The sequence below is a fragment of the Phyllopteryx taeniolatus genome, chromosome 1 (genome assembly GCF_024500385.1).
Source record: "Phyllopteryx taeniolatus isolate TA_2022b chromosome 1, UOR_Ptae_1.2, whole genome shotgun sequence".
Classification (NCBI taxonomy): domain Eukaryota; kingdom Metazoa; phylum Chordata; class Actinopteri; order Syngnathiformes; family Syngnathidae; genus Phyllopteryx; species Phyllopteryx taeniolatus.
The window spans coordinates 45,594,232-45,621,858 of NC_084502.1; the positions used below are offsets into that span (position 1 = coordinate 45,594,232).

The 27,627-nt window shown below is 43.4% G+C and overlaps 1 protein-coding gene across 5 annotated transcripts in view; it reads right to left on the bottom strand.

The window, feature by feature from the left end:
- Positions 1-420: 420 nt before the first annotated feature.
- LOC133489198 (E3 ubiquitin-protein ligase Midline-1-like) overlaps positions 421-27,627 on the bottom strand; it is a 44,724-nt gene continuing 17,517 nt past the window's right edge. For 3 of the 5 annotated variants that reach the window (XM_061798067.1, XM_061798058.1, XM_061798076.1), the window contains exons 2-10: positions 20,727-21,520; positions 15,690-15,785; positions 7,433-7,540; positions 5,404-5,552; positions 4,902-5,029; positions 3,837-3,980; positions 2,009-2,170; positions 1,540-1,747; positions 421-1,456 (exon numbers count right to left, since the gene is read on the bottom strand). In XM_061798067.1, the coding sequence (XP_061654051.1) occupies positions 1,108-1,456; positions 1,540-1,747; positions 2,009-2,170; positions 3,837-3,980; positions 4,902-5,029; positions 5,404-5,552; positions 7,433-7,540; positions 15,690-15,785; positions 20,727-21,452 (2,070 nt within the window). In that variant the 5' untranslated portion in view covers positions 21,453-21,520 and the 3' untranslated portion in view covers positions 421-1,107. Of the gene's footprint in view, positions 1,457-1,535; positions 1,748-2,008; positions 2,171-3,836; positions 3,981-4,901; positions 5,030-5,403; positions 5,553-7,432; positions 7,541-15,689; positions 15,786-20,726; positions 21,521-27,627 lie in introns of those variants that run through there. The other 2 variants (XM_061798083.1, XM_061798090.1) reach the window with 2 other exon arrangements.

Genomic DNA, 27,627 nt, shown 5'->3' on the forward strand with positions numbered 1-27,627 from the left:
TATATATATATATATATATATATATATATATATATATATATATATATAGCTAGAACAGAATTAATTAATTCCCATCGAAACAGAATCCACACACCTTAAAATGGGGGTTTCACAACAAAACAGTATCATCAGGAAATACAACCAAATCGTTCTATTTACACCGAGAAGCTCCAGTTGATGACTCTCAAAAGTAAATGAAGGGTTTTTAAATCTAAAAGTGTCACTCTTCTTCTTTGGAATTTAACTATGTCCTGTCAAACACATTTTCCAAAAATGTAAAACATATTTACATTACATATGGAAAGTAAAATTGTATTTTATGTATCCATCCATCCATCAATTTTCTACACCGCTTATCCTCACTAGGGTCGCGGGCATGCTGGAGCCTATCCCAGCTAACTGCAGACAGGAGGCGGGGTACACCCTGAACTGGTTTATTTTATTTGTTCTTCGAATATTTACAAAATTGCAGTAAATACAGATTAATTCGGCGTTGAATTTGGTGGTCATTGTTGGCCACAACATTGTCTGTACAACCTGTGTGAAAACAGAATCTTAAAGTATGTGCAGTATTTTAACTGCCCAACAACAGCTCGGTTTGAATAAACTGTGAGAAGAAAATGTGGATTACACCATACCAACAGGAAGTATTACTGCCAGCAACAGAAATACAAGACTCCAAAGTTCACGTCAGAAGCACCAAATGAAACAGCGCAACACACATTTATTGTATTATCCTGCGTTGAGAGATTGTAAAGAGATCTGGACAGATTGCAACATCGACTTCGATCCTTTTCTTTTGTCATGAACAGCAGTAACGGTAACTCAATTTACAAAATCTCCTTATAGCATGTTAGTGTGAAATTGACAGCTGCTATAAACAAAATCATTACATTCTCCTCTTTTCCCTGTTGTTCAAACTCCTGTTAATTTTGGGAATGTTTGCAGTTGACCATCCATCCAGTTTAGGATTCTTACTGAGGCAAAAATAACATACAGTATCAACTCTAACAAGCTGACTTTTAGGGAGGTGTGCAAGGAAATACCAAGAAGAAAAATGAAATATCATGTGGAGGACAAGTCTTGTTTAAGTATGTGTGGTTATGTTTATTCTTGAGGCTCGAGTCCCTCCAGGTGGTCAGGAATGGGGAGGCCCGAGAGGATTGTCAGACACTTGTTCCACACGTTGAACACGGGGCACACGGGTTGGGCGAAGGAGACGTGGAAGGTGTGCAGGTGCTGTGAGCCCACAGCGTCGTAGAAGGTCAGGTAGCCAGCGTCGTAGTCCAAGAGGATGCCAATTCTGCGCAGATGGGGCGAAGGCTCAATGGCCAGCTCCTTGCTGTTGTGGCGGACCACCCAGGAGTTGTTGCAGCGGCAGAGCACCCATGAGGATGAGTTCTTGCCGATCCATTCATGCTTAGGCGCTGACTTGTATGCTATACCCACGGCATACCTGGAAAGGAGGTGAGGGATGTTATTGTATGCTGACACAACAATGACCTAGTAAAAAATGTGGTCAAAAAAAAACCAACTCACCATGTGCTCCCCCCAATCATGGCCTCCCAGTAGTGCCGCCCGCTGTCAATGTAAACATTCCCCACCACACCGTAGCTGCTCTGGCTGGTGAACCGATCTTGGCTGTGGCCTTTTTTAGATGTGCTCTCATCGCGTTCCACCGTCAAGTTGTCGTGTGAGATTTTCAGCTTTTTGTGAGCAGATTTGGGGTCCAGCTTGAAGGGCTGGCCTGGTGGGGAGAAGGGGCGGGATGACCACATTGAGATTTATAATAGGCAAGATTCCTCAGAGCAGGTTATTTATGTATTTTCACTTAAATTCCTTGAATGTTGGCCAAGGGGAAGAGAAATAAAACCATCTATATCTAAGTGGACAAAAGAAAAGAAAAAACTATGATTTGAATATGCCATGTCTGTGTGGACACATTGTGTATCAGGTTTCAGTAAAGGTGGGACCATGTTCATGTGCGTTTACTTGGTTGGCAACTTACTGTTCGTCTTCAGAGTACCCGGTTCACTGCTTCGACTCCCCGCTTGGTTAATCGCCTTCACAACAAAGATATACTTGGTGCCACTCTGCAGGCCGTGCACAGTGTAGTGGTTCTGTTTGATGTTGGGCACAATCATCCAGCTCTCTAATGAATTGCACAGACCTGAGAGGGAAGTTTTTTTTTTTTTAACGTACAAAATATACAGTAGCAAGAGATAAAAATGGTAAAATACTAGAGTGCCGACCTCTGCCAAAACTGAAATATCCTTTGAGCAGCACCAATTACATAGATGCCAACCTTTTGCATATTTCTAATTAAGTTATTTAGATTAATGCAAATACAGAGCAACATTGTCAAAAGACAAAACAATTCTGGAACCACACCAACTTTAAATGGGTTGTTCCTTGTCTTATCCTCCAACCACAACAACGTTTCTGGGAAAGGATTAATGATTTGTGTGTGTGTGCGTGTGTGCGTGTGTCTGTGCGTGTGTGCATAACCCTTAAAATAGAATTAACTGTAAAATAATTTCACTGACTAGGTATTAATAGCAGGGGGCACGGAGTCGACTGGTTAGACCGTTTGCCTCACAGTTCTGAGGACCGGGGTTCAATCCCCGGCCCCACCTGTGTGGAGTTTGCATGTTCTCCCCGTGCCTGCGTGGGTTTTCTCCGGGCACTCCGGTTTCCTCCCACATCCCAAAAACATGCATGGTAGGTTAATTGAAGACTCTAAATTGCCCATAAGTGTGACTGTGTGTGAATGGCTGTTTGTTTATGTGTGCCCTGCGATTGGCTGGCAACCAGTTCAGGTTGTACCCCGCCTCGTGCCCTGATAGCTGGGATAGGCTCCAGCGCTCCTGTGACCCTTGTGAGGATAAGAGGCTCAGATAATGGTTGGATGGATGATGGCATTCTAGGCAACAAACCAGTATATACTGTATTTAATGTGTTGCTTAGTTTTCCAATTTTTTTTAAATTTTGAAAAGTAAATACACTATAGGCCTGCTGCTAGATCCCTTTTGAAGTCATCAACCGACAGAATAATCCATCCATCCATTTTCTGTACCATTTTCTGTATCCTCACAAGGGTCGTGCTGGAGCCTATCCCAGCTATCTTCGGGCGAGAGGCGGGGTATACCCTGAACTGGTCGCCAGCCTTTCGCAGGGCACATTGAAACAAACAACCATTCGCGCACACATTCACATCTACGGGCAATTTAGAGTCTTCACTCAACCTACCACACGTGTTTTTGGGATGTGGGAGGAAACCGGAGTGCCCAGAGAAAACTCCACACAGGCGGGGCCGGGATTTGAAACCCGATCCTTAGAACTTCGTCTTCAGACTTTGGGCTGTTTTGAGAACAAGTAGTCACTCGCCTAGTCGTAACACCCTAGTCCTATGGTTGGCATTGTAACAAAAGCCATATTGGGGAATGGCTCTAAAGTACAGGCGGGAGGAGTGGCTCATTTGCTTAAGACAGAACCGGTCCCCCCAAAACAAGTCATTTGTCCCGAAAAACAGTAATTTCAACCAGAGTGTTGAGTGTGCTGTAACTGTTTATCCTTGGTGTATTTTTACCACAAAATGTCAGAGACCTTTTACTAAGACACCTGGGAAATCTTCTAAATCATGAAAGAAAATGCATAGTGCAGTGTATGTCCCCTTAAGAAAATGCAACTTTCTTCTTGAAAATTGCGAAAGTTGGATTTAAGACCACAATGAGGCTCATTAATTTGAGTCAGCATACCTTTTGAATGATGTTCTTTTAAAGTGGTGGCTGCAGGGCAGATGTTTTTTTTTTTTTTCTGTCACACACAGGACTTACTGGTAATGTTGGACTGTCCAGTGAAGATGGCATATTGGAGCTCGTACGACACTACAGTGAACTCGTCATCCGATGTCCAGTGGACTGAGATAGTGTCGTAGGATGCCGTGCAGAGCTCTTCCCTAATGCTCGGAGCAGAAGGAGCTATAGAGGTAAGAAAGGAAAAGTTTTGTTGTTTGACTTGGCGATGATTAGAAATTATACTCCTGCCTAAAGGTAATAGCTAAGTAAGTTAATACCTTTCTTTATAGTCAAGTGGAACAATGTGGGGATAGTAGAAAAGTAACATTTTTGCACTGGGAAGCATAAATAATCTTTTTTTTGTGTAACAAATGGTGATCATTGTATTAAGTTAGAGCAGGGGTCTCCAACCTTTTACCCTATGAGAGCTAATTCAACCAAATTAGAGATACATGTTTTATCTATATGACTTGAGTGGTCGCATGTACATCCATTCATTCATTTTCTACCTATCGCATTCAGTGTCACTTGTGAGCTGGATTCTAGCCCATGCTGAATTTGGACGTGGGGCAGGGTTCGCCCTGGACTGTACTTGCAGCTCTTGTTGTTAAATACCATTTGTCCACCCGCCCACTAAATGTAGTTTTACTTGGTATTTGGTACTAACTTATTATGGAAAAAAAGAGGCAAGAAGTCTGACTTCATTGGTAATGAATACACCAACAGACTTTATTTAGCTACTTGAAGCTTGCAAGCTGCCTGTTTCTGGCCATACCCACAAGTATAATTAAAATGCAGACACAAATTATTTAGCAAAAATGAATAAGAATTAATTAATAGGATGTTGCATTCAGTTTTTTTTTTTTTTTGCTTAAAGACAGTTCTAATGAATTTGAAATTAAAAACTATGAGCAAAACTGCTTTAATTTATGGAAACCTTTAAAGCTACTTGAAGGGTTTTGAGAGTAGTGAGAATGAGTTTGTTGAATATCAACCCAAAGAAACAGCCTTTTGGACCTCTTGAATTGAAAGGTTAAGGCTCATTAAAGTGTTGCAAATTGGATACGAGTTTCTCCATATGAAGAAATGAGGTTCATGGTTTACCAGTGAGGTAATCGAGATTTTCCAGCAATTTCTTCTCTCTGGAGAAGTCCAGGGCAAAGTTGTCAAACGTGTCTGTCAGGTGTATCTCAGGAATAAGCACTTGGGTTGATGCAGTTGCCATGGAAACCCTAAAACAGAGCAAACCAAATCCTGACCAAACCAAATATATACAAGTTTGTAAAAGGCAAAGTATGCATTTAAAATTCATGAGAAACAAGCTGTTGTGATTTTTTTTTTTTTATTATTATTATTTTTTAGGGTGGCACGTGTTTGCCGTTTGCTTGCCAAAATCAATTGAACGGTTTAAGTGAATCTTAAGCAGACAAGTGAGATAAGATTAGGTTAAAAAGTAAATGTAATCCCGACATGGAAAAATCAAGTACACACAAAAGTTTTCAAATTGACTCCCATTGTCTCTCGTTGTACGCTCCTCAGTTCTTAGCTTGAACCGTGTTTAACTAGGTCAGTCCGATGTGTGCGGTTAGTGCGAGGGCTGCCTGACCTCTCATTGATGCTCTTCGCGGTCTGCAGAAAGCAGGCATGGTCGCTCTCTTTCAGTGTCTGGTCGGCTTGTGTGATTAGAACAGAGGACCCCTCGATACACTGCTGGCAGTTGGAGATCTGCTGGGCCAGCTTGCGTAGCCTTTGCGACTGAGTAGGAAGGGGGAAAAAAGATAAAGTAAGAAGTGGAAATCACAGGCTGTCGGAGTTCACATACAGTTGATGGATGTTCATTTTCAAAAGCCCCTCAATCCCGATCACATCCATGGTTGCTTTAGACCCTGTTTAGCACAACTGTCAAAGTGGTGGCCCGGGGGCCACATTCGGCCCGCCACAAAAAATTTTTGTGGCCCGCGAAACCAAGTCATGCACATCTCCTTCGTGTTTCCAGCTAAAATACCAAAATTGCAAATTGCCTTCACTTTTAAAAATATTACGATATTGCAAGCATTTTGTTTGTTTCCGATGCTCTTTTTAAAATAAATTAAATAATACTGTAGTCAAACTAAGTTTTTACTACCTTCTGATTTTAAAAGTAGCTATCCATCAATTTGTGTATAGGTAATAATATGAAGCGATCATTCATTCATATGGGTTCACAGCCATAACGGCCCTCCAAGAGAAACCATAACTACGATGTGGCCCGCGATAAAAATTAGTTTGACACCCCTGTTGTTTAGGGAAGTCCAAGCCTCTCTAATTTTCGTTTTAGCTCCCCTAAAATACCTATTACTGTATTCAGTAGTACTCATAATGGATTCTGATTGTTTCCTAACATTCCTAACCGTAAGGAAAGAATGAAGGACGATCCACTTTTTTTCTTCTTTTCTTTTTTTCCCCCCCTTTCTTTTAATTACAGTATATGTTGTATGCATTATTTCACAACAATTTTTGTAACTGTCTCAAAAATCTCAAAAAGGTATTTACTTAACAATATGTTTATTATTTATACATTATGCTGAGAAATGTTTCTAATATTCTGATCCTGTCGTCACTCTGGCAGCTAAATTAGGGAAGCAACATATTTCAAACAACTCTCAGTATGATGCAGTGGGCAGCTGCAGACTACACCTAAAATAATTAATACATTGTTAAATCAATACCATTTTGACAGTCTCATGCAAAACTAAGCAATATTATCTTTGTGAAGGCAATTTTTTTTGATACAACTGTTTGATACTTTGCATAAAATTAGACTGTACAGGTGGTCATATAGTTGCGCCCAACCTCTATGCAAGAAGAAACCAAATCAGTTTTGTTCAGCAACTTTTATGATACGTGTATTCTACATATAAATAACTCCAGTTAAACACAACCTCAGTGAGAACAAGTGGTAAATAAAAAAACGGATGGATGAATTGTTACCATACAATCTTAAACAATTGGACAATGCTTAGTAAGAGACAACATGCTTGTCTAGAATCATCTAGTTTTTTTTAAAGCCATTTCTCTTGATGCAATCGACTGTCAAAGATGAGCCTATAAGCAATTTTCGCCATTCTAGTCTGTGAATATCTGGTACGAAAATATGGCCTTTAAATAAGCACAATTCCACTCGCTGCCACTACAGACGAGATTTTAAGAGACAGATTGAGGTCATGCTGAAATTAAGTCAAAGGACATTTTGTCAGCAATCTGGCATGCACATTGTAATCCCTGCTCAAATCTAGTGCTTTACAAAGTCATTCAACCATTGCTGACTATTTTAAGCCCTATTGGTCCTGCCTGGTGCTGCATCCAATAAAAATGCATTGATGGAAAAAGGTTGTTACTTTAATGCGATCCCACATGCTAAAATGGTGCTGTATATTGTGAAAGTCTCATTAAATGCATCATGAAAAGTTTACAGTACACGTATAGTCACTCTCCTGGATGCAACAGGACCTATTTTGGGGCAGTCAGTCTGAATGCTGTGCCGTAAATATAGTAAATAGGCCAAGGGATAGGTAGGTAAGAAAGTACTGCATTTGACTCAAAACAAGGACTGAGAGCCACTAGCGTTTGAATGATCAATACTGCTCTCTCCTTACCTTCCCCTCCTTAATCTTGTTGCCAATTATCTGTCTCCTCTGCTGGATGATGTCGATCAGAGTGTCGCACTCATCCAAGAGCTTGCCCTCCTGGCGGGTTGCATTCACCTGCAAGGGAATCCAAATTCTGAAACAGTTCCAAGTGGTTCTTTGACCTCGGTGAGAATACTGCAGAGTAAACTTTTACAAAACGCTTGCGCCTTGCAGTTGATTGGTCACCAAAAAAATAAAAAATAAAAGAAAAAGCAAAAAACACCTCCAGTAGGATGCAGTATCATTTTATGCTACTGGAAAGTACAACCACAGTAATAAGCACATTGATAGATTGCAGATCTACAATGATTGAGAGCATTGTTGTATCCAACAATACTGTGTTTACCTGAAATTTCAAGACAGAGTAAAAATCACAACTCTGATTTTAATTTTGATGAAGTTATGGTGTTTTATCTGAACAGCTTCAATGTCAATAAAAAATAAGCGTTTTATTTGCACAGCCCTTAAATGTGAAATTTTTTTTGAATAGATCTCACGGTAAATATACTGTGTTGTGCATAGACCAGGGGTGTCCAAACCTTTTCTTGTAAGGGCCGCATACAGTAGGTATGTACTGTGTGTGTGTGTGTGTGTGTGTGTGTGTGTGTGTGTGTGTGTGTGTATGTATGTATATATATATATATATATATATATATATATATATATATATATATACACTATTCAGTGGTTCTGGAGAGGAGGGTCCATCAGAAAGTCAAATGTCAAATTATGGAAGCGCAGTGTGGTGGCAGTGGAACAGTGAACCAGCTTTACACCCTCAGCAAGGTCCTCCAGGGTGCATGGGAATTTGCCCGACCAATTTATTTTGTGAAATTGGAGAAGCCATTTGAAGACCTCCCTCAGGGATTCCTGTGGAGGGCACTCTGGGAGTATGGAGCACCGGACCCCCTGACACGGTCTGTTTGGTCCCTGTACGACTGGTGTCAGAGTTTGGTCCAAATTGCCGGCAGTAAGTCAAACACCTTTCCAGTGAGGGTTGGACTTCGCCAAGGCTGCCCTTCGTCACCGATTCTGTTCATAATATTTATGGACAGAATTTCCAAGCACAGCCAGGGCATAGAGCGGGTCTGATTTGGTGGCCCCAATATTGCATCTCTGTTTTTTGTCGATGATGTGGTCCTGTTGGCTTCATCAAGCTGTGATCTCCAACTCTCACTGGAGCAGTTCACAGCCAAGTGTGAAGCAGTTGTGATGAAAAGCAGCATCTCCAAATCTGAGAGCATGGTCCTCAGTTGGAAAAGGGTGGAGTGCCCTCTCTGGGTCGAGGAAGAGATCCTGACCCTAGTGGAGGAGTTCAAGTATCTTGGGGTCTTGTTCACGAGTGAGGGAAGAATGGAGCGGGCGATCGACAGCAGGATCATTGCAGCGTCTGCAGTGATGCGGACTGTCAGTCTGTCGTGGTGAAGAAGGAGCTAAGCCAAAAGGCAAAACTTTACCGGTCAGTCTATGTTCCTACCTTTACCTATGGTAACTAGCTGTGGGTTATGACCGAAAGAAAAAGATCGCAGATAAAAGCGGCCGAAATGAGTTTCGACCGCATGGTGTCCAGGCTCTCCCTTCGAGATGGAGTGAGAAGCTTGGTCATCTGGGTGGGGTTCAGAGTCGAGCCGCTGGTCCTCGAGTGGAGCCAGATGAGGTGGCTCGGGCATTTGCTTAGGATGCCTCCCGGATGCCCCCCATCGGGAGGAGGCCCAGGGGACAACCCAGGACACGTTGGAAAGACTTTGTCTCTCGACTGGGCTGGGAATGCCTCAGGATCCTCCCGGAAGAGCTGTATGAAGTGGCTGGGGTGAGGTAAGTTCCCCGTGACCCAACCTCGGATAAGCAGAAGTAAATGGATGGATGGATATAAAAGTTGTGTTCAAATTAATAGCAGTCCCACATCACTAGCAAGATAAATTACATTTTTTGTTGCAATTTCAACTTCTACACTGCAAGTAAGTTTCTGGAAGGTTTAGTAAAGGTATAGAAAACCAACAGACCCAACAGGCATGACGTGCATGATGCTAATTCTGTGACACTAAATCATGAACTGAAGGGGGGGTGTTCAAAAAAACAGCAGCGGTGAGTGAGGTAATTGATTCTGTGAAAAGAATTGTTGTTAAAAGAGTGGGCCTTATTTAAGGATCAAGCCAACTGACGCTGCATATACTGGCTGTGCATTTGTCCTTGAAAAACAGAGTCAAATGGGTCGTTCAAGACACTGCAAAAGAAAAGTGTTCTTTGATAAGACATTAATAAGAGGGGAAAACCTATAAAGAAATGCAGAAAATGATAGGCTGTTCAGCTAAAATGATATCAAACGATTTTAAATGGATTGGAGAATAGCCAAACTGGTAAAGGTTCAGCCAATGAGGATCAAAGAAGGTCTAAGGTTGCCCTTTGAGTACTGTAACAATCAGACGACGTCTATGTGAAGCCAAGCTACCAACAAGAAGCCACCGCAAAGTCCCGTTGTTAATAAAAAGACGTGCTGAGGTGGTTACAATTTGCCAAAGAACACATTGACTGGCCAAAAAAGAAATGGCGTAATTTTTGTTTTGGACTGTAAGAGGGCAACACACAGATTATTAGACGTCTTGCAAACACTGAATTCAACCCACAGTACACAGTGAAGACCGTGATGCACGGTGGTGCAAGCATCATGATACGGGGATGTTTCTCGTACTATGGTGTTGCTGTTTATCACATACCAGGGATCATGGATCAGTTTGAGTACATCAGAATACTGGAAGAAGTCATGTTGTCGTATGCTGAAGAGGAAATGCCTTTGAAATGGGTGTTTCAACAAGACAATGACCCCAAACACACCAGCAAGCGAGCAAAATCATGGTTCCAAACAAGCAGCATTCAAGTAATGCAGTGTCCAGAAAAATCCCCGGACCTAAATCCCATAGAAAACATGTGGCCTGACATAAGAAATACTGTTCATGAGGCAAAACCAATAAATGCAGAGGAATTGTGGAATGTAGTAAAATTGTCCTGGGCTGCAATACCTGTTGACTGGTGTACCACAGATCCATCCATCCATTCTCTACCGCTTATCCGGGTCGGGTCGCGGGGGCAGTAGCTTTAGCAGGAATGCCCAAACTTTCCTCTCCCCAGCCACTTCATCCAGCTCTTCCGGGGGGATCCCGAGGCGTTCCCAGGCCAACCGAAGGATGTAGTCTCTCCAGCGTGTCCTGGGTCGTCCCCGTGGTCTCCTCCCGGTGGGACGTGCCCGGAACACCTCACCAGGGAGGCGTCCGGGAGGCATCCAAATCAGATGCCCCAGCCACCTCATATGGCTTCTCTCGATGTGAAGGAGCAGCGGCTCTACTCTGAGATGACCAAGCTTCTCACCCTATCTCTAAGGGAGAGCCCAGACACCCTGCGGAGGAAACTCATTTCGGCTACTTGTATCCTGGATCTTGTTCTTTCGGTAATGACCCACAGCTCGTGACCATAGGTAAGGGTAGGAACGTAGATCGACCGGTAAATTGAGAGCTTCGCCTTTCGGCTTAGCTGCTTCTTTACCACAGCGGATCGATACAAAGTCCGCATCACTGCAGACGCTGCACCGATCCACCTGTCGATCTCCCATTCCATTCTTCCCTCACTCGTGAAAAAGACCCCAAGATACTTGAACTCCTCCACCTGGGGCAGGATCTCATCCCCGACCTGGAGAGGGCACGCCACCCTTTTCCGACTGAGGACCATGATCTCAGATTTGGAGGAGCTGATTCTCATCCCAGCCGCTTCACACTCGGCTGCGAACTGCTCCAGTGAGAGTTGGAGGTCATGGCTTGATGAAGCCAACAGAACCACATCATCTGCAAAAAGCAGAGATGCAACACTGAGGCCACCAAACCGGATCCCCTCTACGCCTCAGTTGCACCTAGAAATTCTGTCCATAAAAGTTATGAACAGAATCAGTGACAAAGGGCAGCCTTGGCAGAGTCCAACCCTCACCGGAAACGAGTCCGACTTACTGCCGGATATGCGGACCAAACTCTGACTCCGATCGTACAGGGACCGAACAGCCCGTATCAGGGAGTTCGGTACCCCATACTCCCAAAGCACACCCCACCGGACCCCCCGAGGGACACGGTCAAACGCCTTCTCCAAGTCCACAAAAAACATGTAGACTGGTTGGGTGAACTCCCATGCACCCTCGAGGACCCTGCCAAGGGTGTAGAGCTAGTCCACTGTTCCACGACCAGGATGAAAACCACACTGCTCCTCCAGAAACTGAGATTCGACTTCCCGATGGACCCTCCTCTCCAGCACCCCTGAATAGACCGTACCAGGGAGGCTGAGGAGTGTGATCCCCCTGTAGTTGGAACACACCCTCCGGTCCCCCTTCTTAAAAAGGGGGACCACCACCCCAGTCTGCCAATCCAGAGGCACTGTCCCCGATGTCCACGCGATGTTGCAGAGGCGTGTCAACCAGGACAGTTCTACAACATCCAGAGCCTTGAGGAACTCCGGGCGAATCTCATCCACCCCCGGGGCCTTGCCAACGAGGAGCTTTTTAACCACCTCGGTGACCTCAACCCCAGAGATAGGAGAGCCCACCTCAGAGAACCCTGGCTCTGCTCCCTCATGGGAAGGCGTGTCGGTGGAATTGAGGAGGTCTTCAAAGTATTCTCCCCACCTGCTCACAACGTCCCGAGTTGAGGTCAGCAGAGCCCCATCCCCACTATACACAGTGTTGGTGGTGCACTGCTTCCCCCTCCTGAGACGCCGGATGGTGGACCAGAATTTCCTCGAAGCCATCTGGAAGTCTTTCTCCATGGGCTCACCGAACTCCTCCCATGCCCGAGTTTTTGCTTCAGTGACCACCAAAGCTGCATTCCGCTTGGCCAGCCAGTACCCATCAGCTGCCTGAGGAGTCCCACAGGCCAAAAAGGCCCGATAGGACTCCTTCTTCAGCTTGACGGCATCTCTCACCGTTGCTGTCCACCAATGGGTTCAGGGATTGCCGCCACGACAGGCACCGACTACCTTACGGCCACAGCTCCGGTCGGCCGCCTCGGCAATGGAGGCGCGGGACATGCTCCACTCGGACTCAATGTCCCCCGCCTCTTCTGAGACGTGGGTGAATTTCTGCCACAGGTGGGAGTTGAAACGCCTCCTGACAGGGGATTCTGCCAGACGTTACCAGCATACCCTCACAATACGTTTGGGGCTGCCAGGTCGGACCGGCATCTTCCCCCACCGTCGGAGCCTACTCACCACCAGGTGGTGATCAGTTGACACCTCTGCCCATCTCTTCGCCCGAGTGTCCAAGACATCCGGCCGTAAGTCCGATGACACGACCACAAAGTCGATCATCGAACTGCGACCTTGGGTGGCCAGGTGCCAAGTCCACGTGTGGACACCCTCATGCTTGAACATGGTGTTCGTTATGGACCATCCGTGACGAGCACAGAAGTCCAATAACAGAACACCGCTCGGGTTCTGATCGGGGGGGCCGTTCCTCCCAATCACGCCCTTCCAGGTCTCACTGTCATTGCCCATGTGAGCATTGAAGTCCCCCAGCAGAACGATGGAGTCACCAGCGGGACCGCTCTCCAGCACCCCCTCCAAAAGCACGATAAAGGGTGGGTACTCTGAACTGCTGTTGGATGCATAGGCACAACCAACAGTCAGGACCCGTCCCCCCCACCCGAAGGCGGAGGGAGGCTACACTCTCGTCCACCGGGGGGGAACCCCAATGTACAGGCACCGAGCCGGGGAGCAATAAGTATACCCACACCTGCTCACCACCTCTCACCGTGGGCAACTCCAGAGTGGAAGAGAGTCCATCCCCTCTCAAGAGGACTCACAGGTGGTGAGCCCACGGGAAGGGGGACCCACATTATCCTTTCGGGCTGTGCCCGGCCAGGCTCTATGGGTGCAGGCCTGGCCACCAGTCGGTCGCCTTCGAGCCCCACCTCCAGGGGGGCCCCGGTGACCCTCGTCCGGGCAAGGGAAACCTACATCCATTTGTTTTAATCATCATAGGGGTTTTTGGAGCCATGCTTTGTCTGGTCCCTCACCTCGGACCCACAAACCCCTCCACCACGATAAGGTGACGGGTCAAGGAGGGGATATATATATATATATATATATATTATATATATATATATATATATATATATATATATATGGGATGGGTGGACCAGACAGGGTAATGCAATTGCCTTGAAGGTGTGCATTAACATTATTAATATTAATATTTACAATCATACATGTGTCACATAATATTGTACTATTAATATTTTTATCATTAGTATTATTTTTTTGTGTTATATAAAAAGTGCAACTGATGTGAATGTAACCCTTTCTTCTTTGAAAGGTAATTTTGGTATTTGTTGTGTGATTAAAGATGACATTCACAGATTGCTCATCTGATCCTTGACCGGGATACTTGCAACAGCAGCGCTGGGTTTACAAAGCGCCAATCCTGATGCTGAAATCGAGTCTAAAAGTGGAGTTAAATCGTTAGATATTAGAAATGCTACAGCCCCACAGCAAGGGAGATAGTTGCTCTCACACAATTGGTATGCAAAGCCCATTGTGTGCAACGCAGAGAAGTGGAGTATTTAATGACTGTTGGCAAAGCCTACTGGACCATATGACAGAATATAACATGGGATGGTGAAAAAGCTGGAGAGCGTTCAACCATTTTACAATGCGACTTAATTGAGCGTAGTAATAAAACCGATGAGAAAGCCGAAAGGAGCTGGAGGGACTGTCAGTGCGTTGTATTTCCTGTGTGACCCAGCATGTCATTTCCAACCCACATCAAAGCACACTCCCACCACCACAGAATTCAGATTGACTCTCCTCAAGCTATTTTAGGAGTCTGGAGTGTGAGAACAATAATGCACAGGGGCGGTTGGAGGGGATGGGAAGTACTTTTTCAGCCCTTGTTTTGTGCATCATTTATTCATGGGTGTTTTTCTTTTTTTTTTGGGTTAAATTTCAAATTCCTGCATCATCAAAACTCGCTCCAGCTCACCACAAAGCACAGAGCGCTGTCTTCACAAACAACACTCACACACATACACACACTGAAGCATTATAGCATCTTGATGAAGCACAATAATTGCTCTTTGCGGTTTCTAAAGGCCATGTCAGGCAAAGATGCAGCTCTCTATTAACTCCAAAGAGATGCCGCTGCAGTTTTAACCCACAGGCGTTGCTTTTTTAAAAGCGTATTTGAGCGCTAGTGTATGTAATGTCAGTATGGAGGCTTAAAACAGACCTGCCTTCAATATCACAGTTTTTTTTTTAGCTAGACCGATGTGCTGCCCTCAGTTTTGTGTGTGCATGTTAGCCCTTAATACTATTGCAAAGCATACAGTAATTTCTGTAAGTCACCAGATATCTGTACCTGAGGAACACTGACCAAATTGTTGCACATTCATCCATCCATCCATTTTCTGAGCCGCTTCTCCTCACTAGCGTCGCGGGCGTGCTGGAGCCTATCCCAGCTATCATCGGGCAGGGTACACCCTGAGCTGGTTGCCAGCCAATTGCAGGGCACATACAAACAAACAACCATTCGCACTCACATTCACACCTACAGGCAATTTAGAGTTTCCAATTCATGCATGTGTTTGGGATGTGGGAGGAAACCGGAGTGTCCGGAGAAAACCCACGCAGGTACGGGGAGAACATGCAAACTCCACACAGGCGGGGCCGGGGATTGAACCCGGGTTCTCAGAACTGTGAGCCTGACGCACTAACCAGTCCCCCACCCTGCCGCCTGTTGCCCTTTCAATATAAGTTAAACAATAATTTTATTACTTCTCATTTTAGTTTGCCTCCACTGTTGGCCTGATTCTACTCCTAAAGGTTGGTAAAGTAACAAAAAGAAATTAACCGAGGAGAATGTCCAAAAACCATGCAAATACACATCCTATGTGTTCTGAAGAATATGAGGATTATATAAAACAATCTAATTGAGCACTCAGTGAGTGCAGTGAGGCTTTAATGCTATTGAAGCATTCTCACTTTCTATCTATGATACCACATTTAATTTTCTTGGGCTGAGAAAAGTAAAAAATTATCAACTGGAAAGAATCACATTTTGCTGTTATGCACAATAACAAGTGGGAAAATGATTCACCCTCAGCATTTACATAATTAATCCTATGGTCCAGTGAATCTAAATATATGTGGCTGATCACTGATTATGTAGATCCCTGGAAAGCCTCAGGAGACCACTCACCTCCACATGTTGACAAGTCTGAATCAGTTTCCCCATTAGCGACTCCAGCTCGTTGTTCCTCTTGATCAGATTACTCAGGTTTGAATCCAAGGCTTGCTGGTAGAAAAAGACATTGAGTCGACATGAATGAGAAGGAATCTACACAACAAAAACAAGAGCAAAGCCCCGAATGAAAGCAAAAGATCAGATTCTCCCTTTGGGTTTTCACAAGCCACGGAAGTTTTGAGACAACCTCAGGTGCTTCACAAACTAAAAACAGAGACTATGAAAGGAGTGTGTAATCCTTTCATTCTGTAAAAAGAGGATGTTAAGTTTTGATTTTTAAAAGCACGCCTGTAAGTTTCCAAGTGAATTTCCATACCTCTGCACGAGGGTGATAACCCTCATCCCTGCACTGCCTCCTCATCCTGTCCCGTCCGAGCCTCAAACACAGTCCTGCACTAACAGAGGATATGAGTGGGACACGCACTCCACTGAGCACCAAGCCATGCGCACATCCGGCCAAGCGGCAAATTAGACATCAAAAGCTTTTTCACCCTCCTATGAGAGCATGCAGCGCTTGCGGCTAACGAAGGCAAACAGGTGACAGCACCTCAGCGGTGTCCTCCTCCCTCCTTTTTCTTCTACTATCCCACCCCACTTCTTTTTTTCCAGATCATCTCCATACTTGTCATCAGAAAGGGCACAGGCTGTCTCCTTTACTTCCAAGAGCTTCACCGAATTGCCAAATCGAGCATGCTTAAGATAATCTGATGCTTTGTCTGTCCCATGCAGAACTCCTTTTCCCTTCCAGAATGAATCCAAACTGAGCATTGATCTGTGCCTTTTTCAAATAGTTACAACTGGGCACATGTTTTGTCAATGCAGCTAAGTTGCATAAACTGTATCTTGGGAAAAGTTAAAACTGATAAATGATATCACATTCCTCATGTTTTTTATTCAATAGCCTACTTCATCTGTATAGAGCAGTTTTAATCCGAAAATCAGTTAACACAGAACTACATTTGCGGGATTCGTGTAGTTGTGTTTATGGGTGATCCTCGTCGTGGCATAGGGAGCTTAAGGGATGGCCTTAATACGATGCTAGCAAACAATAGTAAAAGCAGTACGAAGGTCTCCTTTGGAAGCCATATGACATGGTTGCATACTGCCTTACCAATGTGTACTTTGTGCACCTGAGTTTCATGGACATGATGAGGTTTAACTCACATGCCATACCTTGTAGTATGAATCCTCAGGGGCTGAAGGCTTGCTTGCTTATTGCTTGTTTACATCATTCTCTGGTTTTGCACACGCATACGCATATATATATATATATATATATATATAGTATGTGTACAGCATGTGGAAACCAAGATACCATGTTGACCTAATAGCAAATATGCACAATTTAGACAATATTGCCTCATATGACAAACCAGATAGGTGAATGCTCCATCCAAGGATCAAACTTTAAAAGTCAATGTTCTTTTGCATGTTCAAATGTTAACTATGGAAGGGTTTACATGGAGCCTTCTGTGCTGATTATAACCAGTTTAGAAGTCCAAACCGAATGAAAATCCCCATAAACACATCATTCAGAATAAACAGGCTCAATCCAAATGGAATTTCATTTGGTTTCACATGGGGGGAATATTGCCCTGTTGTTTTAATATAAGTATAAAAACAAGCTACTGTGCTAAATAGATGAGGGACCTTCATCTTGATAAATGATGTGTTGTTTATGTCAATATGCGCATGTCACACAGCTGTTCTGTTTAAATGTTATGCACATGTATACACCCAATCAGAATAGATCACATCACATGTGAACAGTTGACCAGACCTCTTCAGTCAGAATGAATTCCATCAGAATGACAAAAAAACTCTGCATGCAAACACGGAAGAAGAACAAATGTTGAACTTTTGCGGCTATTTATCAAATGTAACAAAAATTATAGTCATGGAAATTTCCAAAAGCAGCTTGAGTTTAACTACACATTTTCCCCAGTACTGTAATGGATTACAATTGTGTATTTTTTAAATTAAATGACATAATCATGTTCCATGTAATTAGTTACTTCCCAATATTGCTTATGCACAAATGCTTATTCGTATGCATGCACACGCACAAAATGCATGCTAAAAGGAAGCACATCAACTGTCCTTCCTGTTTTACAATTAGAGTTGACCAATTAAATGATGGTGTCATCACTCAAGAGCAGTTGGTTAAAGATCATGGATAATTGAAAAATGCAATAAAGCTTGAAGGCTGAAGCCAGTGTGCTCGCACGGCAGCCACCATCTTCTATCCTGGAGGTGCTCCCTTTCTCACCCAACGTCCAGGACTTCATCCAAGCGCCTCTGGGTAATTTTATCTCGGAAATAAGGATGGGTAATCCCACAATAACATCTATAACTCTTATCAGACTCTCATTGAAAAAGGAAACTATTCTAGTATTTTTTCATTCTGTGTGTGTGTGTGTGTGTGTGTGTGTGTGCGTGCGTGCGTGTGTGTGTGCGTGGGTGGGTGGGGTGTGGAAGAGAGCAAAAGAGAGAGAATGAGTGAGACTTTAGGATATCTCAAATTCACACCACATCAGCACAAAATGTCAGAGCTGTGAAATGGGTCACAATATTTCTTGTCAGAGTCCAAAATGGTAGGGGGGAAAAAAATCAGAGTGAGAGGACATTTTTAAGATTTAATTATACATGTTTGCTGACATGTGAGAGGCATTTGGGACAGTTCTAATTAAGTTCAGTAAAGTCTTGATGGACAAAAATAAAGAAAATCACACATCTTGCATTAAGGAAATGGTAACTGATTTATCTTCACCTGAATGGATGTGAATGTGCACAGTATGGGTTCCGTTTCCCACTCAGTGGTGGTGTGAATGTAACTGACAAAAAGGTGGTCTATCTCTCTATGCGCCTATCGTGATTAATTGGCAATCAGTCCAGGGTGTAGTCTGTAGGGTAAAGTTTTCGGGTGGTGAAATGACTAGTGGATGACACATAATACTTTGACCTCCAGATAATCTCTTTTGCTTCTATTGCAGTTGTACACCAGAGTAAACTCCAACCACCACAGTACATATATGATTAAATGAAGCTCTCTGTAAAAAGTGAGCTTTATCATCATTGTGAAAGAAGGACTTTCAATCAGCTGTCAGATTAGCAATTCCTTCCTTCCAAATACACACGTACTCGATAGCAGCACACTCATACAGTATAGTCATAAACCCACCTGACACACAGAAATGTACAGTAATTGGCGCTCATTAACCTGCACCCTCATTGAAAATTGCCATGTCTCTCCATTAATTAAGGGCCCCCGTACACGCATCAATATTGGCACTGTATAATACATGGCTCTGTGAACACACCCCGCACACCAGCAGGGCTCAGTGATCATGCTAATTATCTAATAATTATGGCGATGTAATTATCATGAAATGATAGATTCTCACTTGATAATTCATTTGTGAAAATGCCTTATTTTGAGAGAGGTTAGATTACTGCTCAAAACTTGTTGGGTTATTTATGAAAAAGGGGAAATATTTTTCTTTAATACTTAAACAAGGTTATGGCTTCAATATTTTTGTATTTTTCTTAACAAGAAATTGCAATCTGGGTGTGACGGGAGAGATTGTAATGTGCTCCAAATAGCCCAAAAAATACAAATGAGAGATGAATTGAGGACAATAATGATAGTTCTAGTTAGCACAATTTATCAGAGCAAATCCCAGATACCTTGCGAAAATGCCCTCAGGTGACAAGAATCTGTTCAGTCAAACTTAAGTGTTTTGAGGAAATACCATGGCATAGTTGCTTTCCCGGCTCTAATTTGGCCTTTGATTTTCTTCCAGAAAAAAATCTAATCATATCTGATGAGTGTTCAAGCAGAAAAGCCTGCACATTTTGTTCCTAAATTTGGTTTCAAAACTGTTGAGCAATGACACTGCTATTTAGCCTGCTTAAATAAGGCAAACACCTTTATTGATTAAAAACAGGAACGTATTTGGTGTGTGTCTTGAACATTTTAAGTTTTAAGTATAGATAATAACGTGGTCAAAATTTAAAAAAAAAAAATTTACACTGACCTTCAAAAATGAGAGAAAACACTATAATTTGCATGCCAGGCCCGTTTGTAAAGAAACACTATACGCACTAACGTACACCTTGCCTTCCAGGATTTTACCCTAACTAGATTTTTATACCATTCAGGAAGGGTATCTATGAGTTGAAAATGTGTCACATATGAAATGGTTGCATTAAGTGTACACTTTACTGGATTAACATATCAAACAATCACGATCTTGACCATCTGAAATGAAAAAACAGTGCTGATACTTCTATTGTTTTTTTGGTTGTGACTTACTGTCCAAACTGAATACTCAATGTGTTTTCTCAGACAACCATTTTCAGCATTTTGACAGAAACAAACAAAAAAAGGTGTTGTTTCCAAAAATGTCATTCTTTTATGGGCTACAAATTGCTTGTGTAACTTGATAAATGTCTCTCAACTCAGTGATTCGGTCATTAATGTGCTGTGAAGATCATCATATATGTTGTTATGTATGTTATGCATGAAGGTATTCAATGTCATTAACTTGGTTGGAAAAGTTTTTTTTTTTTTTTTTTTTTTTACAAATAATGTATCTATGTTCATCTATCAATGACAGCATCGTATAGTGACAGGCAGAACAATTAAATGCTGTTCGACTAGATGGCACTTAACCTGTGTATGCAGTTTTTGTGACATTTTTGTTTAGTGATCTGCGATTGGCTGGCGACCAGGGTGTACTGCGCCTCTCGCCCGAAGATAGCTGGGATAGGCTCCAGCACGCCCGCGACCCTAGTGAGGATAAGAAGTACGGCCAATGGATGGATGGATGGATGGATGTTTAGTCATGTGCCGTGAGATTTTTTTTCAAATGTAAAGTATGTGCCTTAGCTCAGTAAAGGTTGGAAAACAGTGATGTAAATTACTTCACATCTATAGGCTCAATCATTAACAGATAAGACAGCTATAAGTAAAAGAAAAATAATGCTCACCCGGAGTTTGTCAACGCGATCACTCAGTGCTGCCACCTGGTGGTCTCTGTGCCTTCCTACCAGCTTGCAGAGGGAGCAGATGAGCTGGTCGTCAGTTACACAGTACATGTTGACCTTCTCCTCCTCGTGCTCCAAGCACTGGAGCCCACGCAGGTGGGAGCCTGGCATTGGCTCAATGAGCCGATGTCCAGTAAATGGCTTCTTGTTGGGGTGAGTTGCCCTGAGGCACTCCTCACAGTACGACACTTCACACGTCACACACGTCTTGATCGCCTCCTGTGGCGGATCCTGCTCGCAGAACTGGCACTGGACCGGTTCTGAAGGGGTGCCTGGGCTGGACATGGCAGCGCTGACGGGGACCAGGGCCAACCGCTCGTGCTCTTCCTCACCTGGAGAGTTAGGCCCGCTTTGGGGGGCAGGCAGGGGCAGCGGCAGTGGAAATCCAGCTGAAGATGAGGCCTGCTGAACCCTGTCGATTATGTTCTGCAAGGTCACGTTTCTCTTGAGTCCTTTTAGTCCACGCTCAGGGCTCAGGGAAATGACATATCTGCACGTGGGACACTGGAAGGCGGAGATACTTTGAACCGATTCGTTGGTGGCACAGTGCGAGACGAGGATGCGGTGAGCACAGCCGAAACATAGGCTGTGGGCACAGGGGAGCAGCAGTGGGTCCGCAAAGAGCTCCAAGCAGATTGGGCAGGTCAACTCTGACTCCAGAGTGTCCATCCTGCTCAGGGGAAACCAGGCGGGAAGAGGTGCAATGTCTGAAAAATGCAGGGGAACCACTCAAATATCTGCGGGCCAGAAAGAGAGGAATCAGGTAAAAAGAAAAAGAAACAAATACAAAACAACCTTCATCTGTAAGGGCGAGTGTCAAAACAACGAAATGTAAAGATGAAATCATGCATCGGTGCCTCGTGGCCTCTTGGGGGCAGCAGAATATAGCTTGAGCAGAACACTTCTGAGACAATGTTACCTTTTAAAAGTCCTATTGCATTAGCAAACGTGGCAGGCCTTTAAAAATAAAATAATATTGTATGTTGACATCAAAATTAGCAACCACAAATAATGTCAGAAAATGTATCAATAATGTACTGTACAGAAGTGATAAAATGCTGCAAACACTCAAGTTAACTAAATGTTGAAGGAAATTTGAAACCCTCCTGAAATGAGTTTTTGCTTTATGTTGCCTTTTTTTGTCTGAAGCACTAATGCACGTTTGGATAGTTGTGTCATCAATTGCAGTAAGTGGTCCGGTCTGTGACTGGTGGGTGGAAATGCATTGTGCATGCATTGTGACACAAGAGGTGACAGTATGAAATGAAGCACTAGACAGAGAAGGTGGAAAAGGGAGTACTAGGAGGGATCTGACTGCTTTCAGTACCAATACTCGACACTAAGAGGCAACATGAAGCTGAATGAATCATCGGAAAGTGTCTTTTTTTTCAATCTTTTCCCTGCACCTACTCCCTTGACTCTGTAAAAAGATGAACACTTTCCTTCATCTTCTCAGTCAAATAATTTTGAATAAATTCACCTGAAAGTAAGAACTTATTGTACTGAAAAGAAACACAATTTGGGGAAGGCGGGGCGCCCACCATTCGGTAAGCGGCTGTTTTAGAACCCAGAAGTGGGTCATCCCCGCTGACCTGGCACACATAATCAGCCCCCAGTGTGTGTATGTGTGTGTCACTCGGGACGCTGCAAACACGCAAATATGACAAACAGGCCCAGAGGGCACATAGCAGCTTTCAGGCCGAAGATGAAGCTGCAGTATTTTGGCTTCCATATTGTCACATCTTGCACTTATTTTTTTTCCAGATCATAGTGGTATAGTTATCAATGTGAAATGTACAGTATACACATTTTTCACTTTATACAGTACCGGTATTGTCCACTCTGATTGTTGTAGTATTTTCAAACTCGACAGCTGCATGTGCAGTAAGGGCCATATTCTCCTGTTGGTGTGTCATTGACATCTGCTTGAAGGTAGAATTCCTGGAAAGTGTTGTTTTCTTGATACATGTGAATGCCATTGCAATTCTTTTTGGAAAATATTCAACACTTTAAATGTGAAATTAACCCCCGTGCGGATATCCAGAACTTAGGCGTCCGTCCCCAGTTAGACGTGGGCACCGCTTGTCAAACGGGCTACATAGAAGGAGCATATGTTTTCTGTATTCTCTCATCTCTATTACATGCATATTGTACAATATATGTAATTCAAACAGTGTTTTATAAGACCATCAACAATAAAGCGAGTGAGGAAGCTGTTGATCAGTGTTGCTCAGCAACCATTCCAGACCAACACACGCTGGCGCTTCACTTAGACGGATTTTACGACTGACGATGACCAAATATGAACAAACTTATTCCAAATCTAACACGCCATCGTGCCATAAGATGACTGCAGATGTGCAGTACTTTCAGACATTAAACTGCCAAGCCGCCATGCAGCATGTTTGGAACAAAAGTGCCGCTCGCAGCTCATGCATTTAATATGACATATGTCGACGTGTGTCCGTGTGTCAAACAGCCGTTGGGCAGTCGGTGAGTGTATATGGGCCAGGCAGGGGCGTCGCTAGGATTGATCGATTGGGCAGGATCTGCCGATCGAACTTTTCCAACCCAAGAAGCAAGGGGTGTAGGGTTATAGCTTTTCCATCCCCAAAACCAATCGTCGACTGGAGGGGGGATGGGGGGGGGGGGGGGGGGGTGTAGAGTGAAATTTTCTATCCGTGATTAAGGCTATTGTGTGGGCGGTACTGTTTGTCGACAGAGTGATTTTTGGGGAACTACAAAATAGTTTAGGGGGTTTAAAGTTGGTTTTAGGGGGGCTGAGGCACTAAAACTTGGGCATAACCACATAAAAGTACCCTAATTTCTCGTCTATAATGTGCATTTTGTCCCCCAAAAAATTGTCAAATGTCAATAGTGCAATAGGTAAAGGGGAAAATGGGAAAAACCTTCACATTTTATAAATGTATGCCGCCATCTAGTGGTTATAAAAAAGCTGTACACTTTCATTCCAAAATGCCACCGCCCCCTAGAGGTTATGAGAAAGGTGTACACTTTCATTCTGATATGCCACCGCCACCTAGTGGTTATAAAAAGGCGTAGCCTTCATTCCAATATGACAGGGGTACGTATGAGTGCATATATGTACAGTTGTGCTCATAAGTTTACATACCTTGGCAGAATTTGTAAAATATTGTTGTTGTTTTTTTAATATGACTGATGACTGAACAACACCCATCATTAATTTCTTCATGGTTATGTTTTGTTTAATGATAATGCTTTTCTGAAATGCTTGAAAGTTTAATTTAAATCACATTAAAATAAAATTAAATGTATTTTACCTGGTCCTTCATATTTTCTTTAAAGAATTGTACCCATCTTACAAATTCTGCCTGGATAATCAAATGTATGAATGAGCACAACTGTGTGTTTTCTAATTTACTAAATAAAAGTAGGGCTGTGAATTTCAAAATAAGAGCATCCATCCATCCATCCATTTTCTTTACCGCTTTAAAAAAAGTATTACGTGTTCAAATAAAGTGCTTAACTTCATAACAATTATTTGAAAAAAAACTAACAAAATACAGATCATACTTCATGTTTTGATCATATGGGTAGAAGCAAAATCATGCATTGTAAAAATGCATTATACATAGGTTGAAGGGTTTTCCAGAACTTTGAGGTCAACTTTGGGGGTGCGTATTATACATGGGTGCGCATTTTACACGAGAAATTACGGTCATGTAATTTCATGTACAAACCATCATGTAATCAACCTGTAGTTTTGCTTGCTATCGCAGCCTACAGGGGGAGCCCGATTTCCCATTTTCAGGTTTGGTCACATGACATTCGCGAGGGCACCTGTCACATTAATTTCAGTCGACAGCAGTGTGCGATATTGACGCTTCCTGGAATAGGTGAAAATTTATAAATGTACCTCTTAAATTCTTCGACAAATGCAATATTATTCAGAATACCTTGTTTATACTAGTGGTGGCACATACAACATATTCTTGCCCAAAATTGTTTTGCCTTCCTGCCCCTTTAAAGGTCCCTTCTATCAGAATCCATTTTTCTTTACTGTTTTATGCATAATGTAGGTCAAAATGAGTCGTGGTTTAAATTTGACATCTATCCGGGTTGTCGATTGAATGTAAAAAGTCAATAAGGCTGGATAAAGGCTTGCAAAATGGGTGGATTTGAAATCACTGACATTGTGATGTATTTTCGTCAGTTAATACTCACTTCTTGTTTGGTACCCACTCACCCACTCAACTCGGCTGAACGGCATTTATGGGTTTTAAGCGAGCGGGTCTCAGTCGCTGCCAAGCCACAAAAATGCAGTCTAGAACGAAGACATATGTTGTCTTTTACAGCAATAGTTAACTGTATTCATAATTTATGATATAACAGTGGATGAAATAGCAGAGCTTGCAGTCATTTTCTTCAGCGATGATTATCGCGGCAGGTTCAATTCCAATGAATGGGAGCGGATTGCAAGCATAACCTCAAAATATCCCCTTTTAATTTTCATCCAAGTTCCCTTTCAGATCACGTTCCCTATTAGTGGGCCAACAATCCAACCCTCGGTGAGTTGTGCTTCACAATGATAGCAAGAAATCGAAGGACTCGATGTCACATAAAGACTTGGCTGCCCCAAGCTTTGTGGCAGGTTCAGTTTGAATGAATGGGAGCAGATGACATACTGTACCTTACCTCAACACAGCCCCCACTCTTTTTATTTTCATGTTCCCTTATAGTGGGCCAACAATCCAACGCTTGGTGAATTGTGCTTCACAATGATAGTCACGAGGGACAGGCGTCCCACTGGCCATCATGGCCACTTATCATCGGCCGCAAAGGTTGTGGGGCGGAGGAGCTGGAATGGGCAGTAGAACTGGAAAAAAAAATAGAAGGAATCACCCAGGGTGACTTGTCGCACTGACTGCGGCTGCTCACAGGACACCGTCTTCAGCGCGCACCACTTAAGAGGTCCGAGGTGGGAGGAGCATATCATTGTGGTGCAAATGAAGCGAATGCGAGTTCAGTGTGTATAAATAATCCTGCAATCAAACTCTTGTGAGGGACACGACGAGTCTGTAGCATCGAAGGACCCAACGTTACTATGAATGCTTGGCCCCCCTAAGCCTCCCTTGACATGAAATGGACGAGTCAGAGCCAAGCTGTTTTCCAAATTTAAATTGGGGAAGATGAATGATCCAATAAGAGCAAAGCTCATTTGCGTGTCACACAATAAGGGGAAATCTGACTGTCTCAAATGCCAGGTGAAAAAGACCAACTAGAATAGCTTCAAAAAGGACATTTGGGGTATTTCCAACTGAACCTATCATACAGACCCAATAAAAGGAAATTATATAAACATTATAAAAATTAAATGGAAAATAAAGATGGAAGGGGACCTTTAAGTAAATGTTATCTATCAACTTTAATGAAATATTGATAGATTTGATGGATATCGGGACTTAGACCACTGCTGCACTAAACTTTTATTGGCAACCATTAGGTAGCAGCCATTAAACTTTAAATCACTGTCCTGCAAAATGACAAAAAAGGAGCCAGTCCTCTCTGGTTCTCAGTGGCTCTATTGTCTTTAATTTTAAAACGTTGTGATATTCCAAGCCACCCCATCCATCCATCCATCCATTTTCTGAGCCACTTCTCCTCACTCGGGTCGCGGGCGAGCTGGAGCCTATCCCAGCTGTCATCGGGCAGGAGGCGGGGTACACCCTGAACTGGTTGCCAGCCAATCGCAGGGCACATTGAAACTAACGACCATTCGCACTCACAGTCATGCCTACGGGCAATTTAGAGTCTCCAATTCATGCATGTTTTTGGGATGTGGGAGGAAACCGGAGTGCCCGGAGAAAACCCACGCGGGCACGGGGAGAACATGCAAACTCCACACAGGCGGGGACAGGGATTGAACCCCGCACCTCAGAACTGTGAGGCTGACGCTCTAACCAGTCACCCACCGTGCCGCGCAAGCCACCCCCTTTTTAAAAAATAAATGGATATTGTTGAACAAAGTATTGATTTTTTTACTTCTGATTTCAAATCAATCAAGAAATAACTTTTTTGTCTATGTAATATTAAGAAGAGGCAATTATACATCTTTATCATTTCAGTCATAACGGCCCTTTGAGGAAAAAAAAAAGTACCTACAGTGGGGCCTCCGACAAAAATGAGTTAAACAAGCTTGGTCTAGGCTCTTTAACTCACTTCTGCAACATGGTTCTTTGGCACCACGATGCCACAAGATTGTGGAAAAGCAGTGCTTTTATTTATTTTTTTGCTTTGCTTGGCCTGATTTACAAAAACAGCAGATGAATGAGATTTTTTGGGCAAATAACAGACGATAGGTTGCACCCAAAAATATGTGAATTTGCGAATGCCAAACTGCAAATATGCTGGCCTTCACTGTACATACAAAAGGTTATATTCCTAGGATGTGAGAACATATTACATAACATGACAAAATTGTTTTTTTTCCCCTGAGTGGATAGAAGATGGCGGCACGGTGAACGACTGGTTAGAGCTTCTGCCTCACAGTTCTGAGGACCGGGGTTCAATCCCCGGCCCCACCTGTGTGGAGTTAGCATGTTCTCCCCGTGCCTGCATGGGTTTTCTCCGGGCACTCCGGTTTCCTCCCACATCCCGAAAACATGCATGGTAGGTTAATTGACAACTCTAAATTGCCCGTAGGTGTGAATGTGAGTGCGAATGGTTGTTTGTTTGTATGTGCTCTGCGATTGGCTGGTAACCAGTTCAGGATGTACCCCGCCTCCTGCCCGATGATAGCTGGGATTGGCTCCAGCGAGCCCGCGACCCTAGTGAGGAGAAGCGGCTCAGAAAATGGATGGAT